Source organism: Citrus clementina, unplaced genomic scaffold, assembly GCF_000493195.1.
Source record: "Citrus clementina cultivar Clemenules unplaced genomic scaffold, Citrus_clementina_v1.0 scaffold_3, whole genome shotgun sequence".
Classification (NCBI taxonomy): Eukaryota; Viridiplantae; Streptophyta; class Magnoliopsida; order Sapindales; family Rutaceae; genus Citrus; species Citrus x clementina.
The window spans coordinates 9,750,643-9,761,210 of NW_006262339.1; the positions used below are offsets into that span (position 1 = coordinate 9,750,643).

The following is a 10,568-nucleotide window of genomic DNA, read 5'->3' on the forward strand; positions in this document are numbered from 1 at the left end:
CAGCGGTAATATGGACACATGCAGCACATGGGGGAATGCATAAGAGCCAAACAATACGAATATAAGAGGCATTCAAATTACACAGGCGGGCTGCGTTCGGACAGTGGCTGTCAAACGTGGAGTATGTTGGCTAAAAATTCTCCGGAGATGGATCTTAGAAACAAGTATAAATGGATAGTTATTGGTGCAACTAGTGGAAAACACAGTCTCAGAGTTCATTCCTAGAAAAAAAGAGTCAAAAGAAGGGCCCATTTAGGATTGCCTTAAAGAGGTTTAAAAGTGATTTTGAAAATCTAAAAGTTAATTTTAGTGTTTGGTAAAAAAAAAAAAAAAAATCAAAACCACTTTTGTCAAAATCAGCTCCTCCTATAGCTAATTTTGAAAAGCAGAGAACGAGTAACTTTTAGATTTTGATTTTGAGAATCAATTTTATCCTTTAATATAGTTTCAAAAATATCCTTAAAATTATTATATAAATCCAAAATTATATTTATTCAAATTGGAAACAAAATCAATGTTTTAATAAATTTTTATTATAATTCATCAATATAATTTTATTAATATCAATTTGTTGGTCGAAATTATTATTAAATTTGTTTCACTATATTATAAATTTAATTAGATAAAAAATAAAATCAATATATTATAGTTTTTTTAGCAAATGTTATTATAATACACAATTAAAAATATTATATGTATATATATTTTTATGAGTATAAGTAAATTTTATCTTACATCATGTACATTTTAGTCATTTCTTTTTTCTTAGCAGTTTAACATTAAAATTTACCAAACATTCATAACTACTTTCAAAATTCACAGTATTTCTGAAAACAAGATTTACCAAACACTTAACTGATTCTCTTAATAGTTGATTATTTTTACAGCACAACTAATAGAATTTATTTTAAAAGTTGCAGCATTCCCAAACTGGCCTGAAGTGGGTAATGGCAGTTATGCTCTATAACAACCTTGCTTATAGGCTAATGGGCAGCAATTACCTTGTCTTTGGGGGAGTGGAGATGTGATTCCTCATATCTTCATGGTTCCTAGTTTTGGGGAAAAGAAGGCGCAAGGGCAGCGTGCCACCTCGCTTTAGCAAATGGGTGTGTCATTTATAACATGTATGTATAATAAGGGTGAACGTGTGTTTTGGATCCAGTTTTTGGTAAAGTAGAGTCCTTTAAGCACACAAAGCCAAATACTATTTGTAATTTTTTCTTAATTTTAGAAATAGAAAAGTTAGAGATCGAGGCCCCTGTAAAAAGTAACTATGCGTGTTCTTCTCATTTTGATCCTTTTTTTTGTGGCTGGTATAGTTAGTCTCTTACAAGAACCTTCATTGCAAGTATTACGGGTTACTTCACTTACTTCCACTAGTGTTGTTGAGTGGTTAGTTAAGTGGGGACTTAGCATCATCACGTGGGTTATTGTATTAAAGAGAAAAGTCATGTGACAATTGGTATCAGAGCCAAGTTTGCATTAATTATTAGAATAAACTGGTATCAGGGCCAATGTTACATCACTTGTCAGAACAAACTGATATTAAAGCAAAAATTGCATCACTTGTCAGAAAAAATTGTTATAAGAACAAATGTTGCATCGCTTGTTGGAACAAAATGGTATCAAGGATATGGGTGACAATTGATTCTAAAGCTTGGTTAAAATCAATACAAGGATAACTAATTTTGTTGTTTTAGGGAAGCTATAGTACAAGGCTAAATTGTGCAATTTCAGGGGAAATTGACATTAGCACACATGTTATATGACTAGCTACGAAAACCAACCTAATGAAGAGTTAACAAAGGATAAGTTGGTATGTTTAAAACCTATAGTGGGTACTTTGTAGCTTGACCTGAAAAGTTTGGCTAAGAACACAAAAATCAACTCGATTGAGATGACGAGTCTGAAACAAACATTTATGGAGCTTGTGAATGAGTTCTTGAAAAAGCCGAACAAGGTGAAAGAAGATGTTATTGCATTAGCAGAAGTGCTGAAAAACAACTTTGAGAATTTTAAAAGGAAATTTAGGTTGCTGAAGTGGGCAGTAGGCAACACTTCTATATCGGTTGATGGGCCTTCAAAGGTCAAAGTGCTCAAATTTAAGGCTTATAACGAGATTGGGAACACCAAAGAGTTGGAGAATGTTCAGTAAGATATGGAGCAGTATTTTTTTATTCGCTCGAGTACCCAAAAGGGAATGGGTCACTATCACAAGCTTGTACATGGATGATGATACTAAATTGTGGTGGCAGGTGGGATTCAAGGAGACGTTGAAGCGCAATAATCGGTAATTGAAATATAGGAACACATTTAAACGAGAACTAAAGGCTAATTTCCACTGGGAGGTGCTAGTTGGCTCACGAGGGAGAGCTGGGAAAAGCCGAAGTATACCAAGTTAATGAGGGGTTTTGTGAAAGAATTTTGTTCATTGATGTTGGAAATCAAGAACATGTCAAATAAGAACAAGCCTTCAATTTCATGTCATAATTGCACAAGCATGTTGTGAGGGACTTGCTAACGATAATTACAATTGTTGATAGCTTGGTGGATTTTAAATTCGTGAATACTTCTCCTTCCAAATCTAAGAAATTAAATGATGGCAAAAAAAAGACAATTTCTAGCGTGATGGTGGGGAGAAGAATAACATCTAGAACAAAACAAAACAAGGAAATCTGTATAAAAGAAAGAAAAGTTTGGGGTGCTTCATCGGCGATGGACCACATTGGGTAAAAGATTGTTTGAAGTGCGAGAAGCTAAATGCTTTAGTGAAGAAAACAAAAGAGAAAACTTTAAAACTTTTACTGGTTGAAATAAGTGTAGTGCTCATGTATTCGTTACTACTTTTGAACAATAAAGATGTCGAGGTAAATTACGAACCCACTGATGAAGAGATGCTGAAGAGTGTCTTGTAGGATAAATGCTATCGAAAGGGACTGATGTGTGTAGCGATGATGGTTAAGGGTTGAAGTAAGGGCAACAATAGGCACGAATGCGATGACGAACTTTGTGGAGGTGAGTTTAGTACCACGTCTTGCGTTGTAGGTTGCTAGAGCTAACTTTACCATGAGTATTGTTTCACATCATCAAGTTGTTCTGAATGGCATAGTAGTAGCCAACTTAAGTGTGGGTACTTGGGCATGTGAAGCCAATTTTGTGGTTATGGTGATAATGAGATTTGATGTAATTTTGAGAATAAAGTTAATGTATAATGCAAAAGTGCATGTTCTACATCACTTATCATGCATTTAAATTGGGGGCATAGAAGAGCTGCACACGATTAGAGAGAATAAGTGATTCTAATTACTGAAAGGCTGCCAATAATGTAAATGCAAAAGCCATTAAAAAATGTGTCGACTCGTAGCGAGCCTATGCTATTCGAGGAAAAAACGAGGGTGTAAAGGCAAAGGTGTGCAGGGCTTCAAGCACTCTAGAACAAAAAGTGAAAATTCAGCGAGAGTTTTACTAATGGCTGTTTGATTTTTGTTGGTGTTATTGGGAGTAGAGGCATCGTTCTTTATTTATTGATGTGCATTTAGTTGAAGTGAACACCAAGTATTTGGCGAGAAAGTTAAACAAGATGAATTGAAGTAGAGGAAGGCATATGTGGCTGCTGAATCCGTGGAAACTTCAAACTTTCTCGACAAAATTGAAACAAAGCCGAATTTTTGTTGTGCGGTCTTCAAAGAAATAAAGTGAAGGCTTGTTTAGATACAACGGCTTGTGGGAAGCCAAGAATCAATAGTCACTGTTGTAAGTCACGATGGTTTATGCCAAGTCGACGATAGCAATAAGGCAAGACTAGAGCAAGGGCTGAAGTGAAACAACAAGCAAGGATCGCACACGCCACATCTCGCAAGTGTATGGGCGTATGAGCAAAGGATGCATGGGGTGTGAGCACAAGCTGAATTGGGCTAGAATGCGGGATAGCGCAAACATGTGTCGTAGTTGTGAGTAAACATGCAGCACATTGGGGCATACATGGGGCCAAACTATGCGAATATGAGTGGCATTCAGATTAAACACGTGGGATGTGTTCAAACAGTAATGAACTTGAAACATGAGTTGGATATTCTCCAGAAATGGATCGTAGAAATAAATATGAGTGGACAGTTATTGGTGCAACTAGTGGAAAACACGACCTTAGAGTTCGTGCTAAAAAGTGGAGTCAAGGGAAGTGGGTAGTGGCGATTATGCTCCATAACTTCCTTTCTTCTATGTTAATTGGCAGCGGTTGCCTTATCCTGAGGGGAGTGGAGATGTCCTTCCTCACATCATGCTTAGTGGTGCCTAGTTTTGGGGAAAAGAATTGAGGTGGCACAAAGGCAGCACGTCATTTCGCCTTAGCAAATAGGGTTGTCATTTGCAAAATGTATATATAGCGCGGGCGAGTATGTGTTTTGGGATCTAGTTTTTGGTAGAATGAGTAGAATCCTATAAGCACACAAAGTCTTGAAATATTTATAATCTTTTCATATTTTCAAAATAAAACAATTAAAGGCTGGGGCCTCTATAAAAAGTAATTGTGTGTGCTCTTGCTACTTTGATCTTTGTTGTTTTTTTGTTCTTTGTGGTTGTTATAGTTAGTCTTTTGAAAGAACTTCAATTGCTTGTCTTGATGATTGCTTCACTTGCTTCGCTAGAGTTGTTGAGTGGCTGGCTAAGTGGGAATTCAGCGCCATAATGCAGTTGCTGCATCAATAAGAAAAGGCGCGTGATACTTGACTTGTTGGTTGTCACCGTCACCATCGATTGAAAAAATGGTATTGTAATGTCCCATAATTCGCATTGCTACTTCACCTCTTTTTGTACTTGATCAGGGTAAATAAGAGATTTTATTAGTTATATTTTAAAATAGAAATTATCTTAAAATTTTTATAGGGTTTATTCAGAAATGGAGGATTGTGAGATCAATAATGCTATGTCCACTTAGTTATGATACTTAATTTGTATGCTAACTACCTGGCAAATGATGTGGTATTGTTTAATTAGTTTAAGTGATAGTTAATTATTAAATCTTATCATTTTATATCCAAGGGGTGAATTTCTATAGGTAACACATTAGTTAATATATAAACTAAGTAGCTTAAGTAAGCAAGCATAGCATTACTCCTATGCAATAAGTTAAGAGGCATTAAAGGGGCAGTATACCAACAATCATCCTTTTCCAATCAAAATTTCTCTTGACCAAAATCTTTGCACAAATAAAAATAATGTTATTTTTCTTTTTAATACTTAAGTTATTGTGAAATAATAATTAGATACAATGATTATTGTACCATAATTTTTTATTATTAAAAAATTATAAACTATCAATTTTACCCTTACTTTAAAAGAAAAAACACATAAATTCTAATAAAATTTAATAATTTCACTATTCAATCAAAAATCCAAAAATTAAAAGAATTTATATATACAAAAACAAAAAAACATGTGACTAAAAGTCTATTGAAATGTTCCTCATTTAATTAAACATCAATTTAATTTCAATTATCAATTATCAGTAAAATTAATAAACGAAAACAATTGACAAACGAGATATTCACGGATAAGATTTTATTGATTAAACATCAATCCACATCCGATCCATGATTTTGTGGATTATAATTTTTCAATCAAATCCAATCTACGGATTGAATAAATTCAATCAAAATTCAATGCATACATCTGCGGATCGGATGCGGATTTAACTCAATCCATATCCAATCCATACGTCTGCGGATCGGATGCAGATTTAACTTAATCCATATTCAATCCACCATTTTGAGCATTAGTTTCCGAATTAAAAATTTTTAGTTCTCTCTAATCCATGAACTAGGGTTGGCAATGGGACGAGATGAGATGGGATTTATCAATCTCAGTCTCGTCCCGTATATGCGAGTGGAATGAAAAAACTTCTCACTCCCGTCCATATATATTTTTTTTTTGCGACAAAAATATGTCATGATCCCGTCCCAAAAGAGATGGGATCCTGCGGGATCCCATCCCAATTAAAAATATTCTCATTCTTAGTCATCAATGAGACGGATGGGATGAAATTTGTCAATCTCACTCCCGTCTCATGTATGCAAGTGGGATAAAAAAAGGTCTCAGTCCCGTTCTTAAATTTTTTTATGGGACAAAAATATGTCTCAATCTCATCCCAAATTTTCATCCCTACCATGAACTAATAAAATAAAAAGAATCTAATATAAAAATAAATTTACCATTGATTAAATTAAAAATTGAATAAAAATTAAATAAATTAATTGTTTAAATAAAGATAAAATAATATATTCATAGTTTTAAAATATACCACATCAAGATTAATTGTTCAAATAAAACTACAATAATACATTCAAAGTTTCAAAATATAACACACTAAGATTAATTATTCAAATAAAGTAACAATAATACATTAATATAACACCAAAATTAATTGTTCAAATAAAGCCACAATTAATTGAAATAACAAAGTTTCTGAAACCAAACACAGTCTGATCCTTCACTAGGGCTGTTGCGCCTGTCGAAAAGTGGTGATTACGGAGCCGTCAACAATGGAAACTAGGAGAAGCCATACGGGTGGCGATCTTGAAAGTTGTGATAGTGCAATTGTTCGGCTGGAACCAGTGATTGTGAAGTGGCTCGATAGACTCGAGGAAGAAGATGGCTTGCTTTAACTGGAATCGCGCGGCCAACGTCCATCAAATTAGTGTTGAGAGTGTATCAAACCAGTATTAAGTGTTGCTAATGCGTGTGACGGCGGGAAAGCTTAGGGTTTTTTGTTTGCAAATTATTGGTGACTTGCATTATGTTACTTTGCTTTTGGGTGGCTTTGCAAATTGTTAGTAACTTGGCGTTTTATTCAGGGACGTAGCCAGGATTTTGATCGAGCCGGGGCACATTTGAAATCAAACATGACTCAAATGCGCGATTGCTCATGTGATAAGTTCCCATTTGAGAAACTGTATTGTGGGCCCCATAAACTCCAAATGAGAACTTGCGACATGTATAATTGTACTCCTTATAGAGTGTGTCTGTATGCATATAATTGAAACCATATTTACAGTATAATACATTTCTAAAAATTTAGATAGCAATATATAACATTACAACTATAATATTCATTGATAATAAATTTATTTATTACAATGGTTCTCCGTGAAAACTCCTCAATGGGATTTGATGAGTTGAAAATAATGCATTATCAATATAAGCAAAAATATATTTTTCAATATACAAGACTAGGCTATTACTTAATTTGCTCTTAAAATCTTTTAATAATAACAAAAATATTCATATATTGCAACACAAAGAATAATTATGAAATGCATGATAAAATTATAAATTTTAAAACTAGACCAAAGATTAATTAGAAAATTAAAAATTAGAATTAGGTAGACTTACAACTTATGGTTCAATATTGAAAGACTAAATAATTGATTTTACTTGAATAAAAAATAAAAAGATTAAATACCAGTCCATTAACCATTATACTAACATTTTATTATGATTGTTTTTTATTTTAATATTTGTTCTCGTGTCTTTAATCAAGTTTCATGAAATGTTAATATATAATTAAATTATTTATAATTAAAAATTTAAACTAGGGATAGTATGAAATATTTTAAAATTATTGGAGTTGATTTCAAATTTTATAATTCAGTTGGGGCATTTTTCATAAATAACAAATAAAATACAATTTTTTAGCATAATTATAAAAAAAATTTAAAAGCCAGGTGGGGCCTGTGCCCCACCTCGTCCCATGCTGGCTCCGTCCCTGGTTATATTATGTTGCTTTTGCTAGTGCGTGTGACTTTGCTTTTATTTTATTTTATAATTTTTACAAGTTATATTTGTATATTTAATTATTTTTTATTTTATATTATTATTGGATAATGGCTAAGATATGTTATAGTGCTTATGTAACTATGTAATGTCACATTTATAATATTTTTTTAATTAAATTTATAATTTTTTTAACTAAATAAATAAATAATTTTTTTTTTACAGATTCACGAATTTTTACGGATCGAATTTATCGAATTTATACGGATCGAATTTATACGGATCAGATGAATTGAGTAGATCAGATTGGATTTTGAACACCCCTACAAGATGGTCACTGAGAGTAAATGAATTATTTCTTCTAAATAATGACTTATTTTCCTAGATCATTTTCTATCAAGAATAAGTTGATCATTTAGGAAAAAGATTACCAGGTAGGAGTAGAATATAATCTCACCAAAATGAGGGCGAATTAGATGCTTTCAGGTTAAAATTGTGTCATTTTAAGAAAAGACTTGCACACGTATGACACGATTCTAGGAAGCAGAGATGAATGGAGATTAATCTAATATCGGCCCCATAAAAGCTCAATAACTCAACCTCCAATATTCTTGCCCTTATTTTTTCCCCCTTCTTTTCAAGTCGAATCACTCAATTTCATGCCTTATGTCTTTTCAGATGTTATCTTTTGAGCTTCCAAAAACAAAAAAAAACTGAACCAAGAGAAGAGGATGAACTTTCCACAGTTTCTCTTCGGGGATTTTATTTTTGAGTGACGATATAATTATAAAATTTTGTATAAATTTATTTTATATAAACTGACGTATTATTAATTCATCTGTTGATTTAAAATATAAAATAATAAAAATAAATTATGCAGTCCAAAAAATATTTAATTTAATTAATACATTAACGCCACAATTTATACAAAAATTTATGACTATATCATTAAGATAAAAAATTTTAAGATTTTTTTTTTATTTTCAACATATAATTTTTCATTAAAATAATTTGGCTTCGAACTACCATAAATGAATAAATGAAGAGAAATATTTATACACAATTGGAAAGATCTGAACCCGTTTCCTCTTATTTGAAGAAATTAAAGAAAACAAGAACAAGAACAAAAATAAAAAATAAAAAGGTTAAAATTCATTTATAATAAAATTTATTGAGTTTTTGTACACAGTCTCGGGGTAATATAATTTAAATTCTTTATGTTAGTATATGATTCCCATTTTTAATCTTTCAATTATTTTCACAAGAGCGTTAAAAAAAAACAAATTCATATTCTAATTGCAGCTAAAACAAAACAACTGCCGTCAGGTTGCATTAAAAATCTACGCATAACGTACGTTCCTACGTATTTATATATCAACAGTCCGTTTCTAATAACAAGTTCCGGTGCCCTAAAACGCTTTCACACGTTCTTTTTTTTTTTTTACACCGTTTCTACGAAGCTGAAAGCGACTCGGGCCGCCATGCAAAATCTGCGATGTCGGCCGGTTCGTAACTTTCAAACAAACCGCCACCTAACGTTATAAAGTCATTAGAAACATTAACGTCGCCGCCGTCCGCGTCGCCGCAGATGCCAAAATTGTATGCCTCGTAACTAGGCATCTCGGTCTCAAACCCTAACGCCATGTCATCCAGCTTAACGGCGTCGCAACCGCTCGTCTTCAAATCAACGGCTTCGATCTTCTGCTGCTCCGCTCCCGTCGAAAAACTCGGCGGCAGGCCGAGCTCATCGTCAGAAGCTTCCAGAAGGAAACCGAGCTCCGGCCTGGCCTCGCCGGCATCCGACGTCACCACCGGTGGCGCCTGTTCTGGAACGAGAATCTCCTCCTCGAAGCTTCTAATGACAGAGTCCAGGTCCTGAATCGCCGGGACAGAGTCTGCCTCGTCGAGGAAGTTCAGCAAATCGTCGTGGATCCGCTTCGCCTCCGGCGAGCTCACGCCGGAGCCGTCCGAGTTCCCGTCAGAGGCAACCGAATCAACTCGGGCGAGTTTCGAGATAGGCGAGTTGGTCTCCGAGTGGCCGTCCAACTCATCCCGGACTCTCTTCTTGCTGTTCTCGTTGCCGCTGTCTTCTATTTTCAATTCCGCCATTGTAATAAAAAATATTCCTGAAGGGCAAAATCGTAATGTGACTTAACGTCTTCAGTTTCAATGGAGACAGGCACAAACCTAGTACCGGAATTGTGTCTAATAAAATGGAATTAGTTTTCTTGTTTTATTTTTTTTTTAAATAGTGGGCGGGGAAAGCTGAAGTTGGGCTCCAAGGATTTTCAAGACTTAAAAAGAGATCAGGGTAATTTTGGCAATTATTCAAAAATAGGAGGGGCTTAACTAAAGTTGAAAATACAACTAATGTGAAAAATAGATTTGCTACAAGAAATTGAAGCGAAGAGGCTTAGAAAGAGAAAAGTTCCGAGTATAGAGAGAGAAAATATGAGGTGTTGGGTGAGAGGGAGTAGAAATGAACCGGGTATATATAGTTGAGGGAAAAGAGGGAGGACCTGGAATTTTGCCCTTTTTTTAAATTTAATTTTTTAATTAATTAATTAATTAATTAGTTTCAGGTAAATACTGACAGGCGCGTGTAGGGCGGAGGCTTAAAGGCTCCATTCACGGACTTCTCATGCCTTTTCTTTTTCCTCGTCTGTCTCTATTCCCAATTTTTCTATTCTTATTCTTTTGTGCGGATTTTTTCTTTTTTCCTTGGCCGAATGGGATTTTGCTCCCCTGTCAATTAACTAAATTTAAGAGAGGACTTTGAAATCCGTTGCCGGGGTGGGGCC

General features: G+C 34.2%; 1 protein-coding gene across 1 annotated transcript; it reads right to left on the bottom strand.

The window, feature by feature from the left end:
- Nucleotides 1–9,036: 9,036 nt before the first annotated feature.
- On the bottom strand, nucleotides 9,037–10,244 carry LOC18046211. The gene has a single exon (XM_006440896.2). It carries the CDS (start codon nucleotides 9,874–9,876, stop codon nucleotides 9,220–9,222), a length of 657 nt encoding a protein of 218 aa, XP_006440959.1. The 5' UTR covers nucleotides 9,877–10,244; the 3' UTR covers nucleotides 9,037–9,219.
- Nucleotides 10,245–10,568: the final 324 nt, after the last annotated feature.

What these genes read in the sequence shown, in the direction of transcription:
- LOC18046211 (XM_006440896.2), bottom strand. Translation starts at nt 9,876, where the DNA reads ATGGCGGAATTGAAAATAGAAGACAGCGGCAACGAGAACAGCAAGAAG.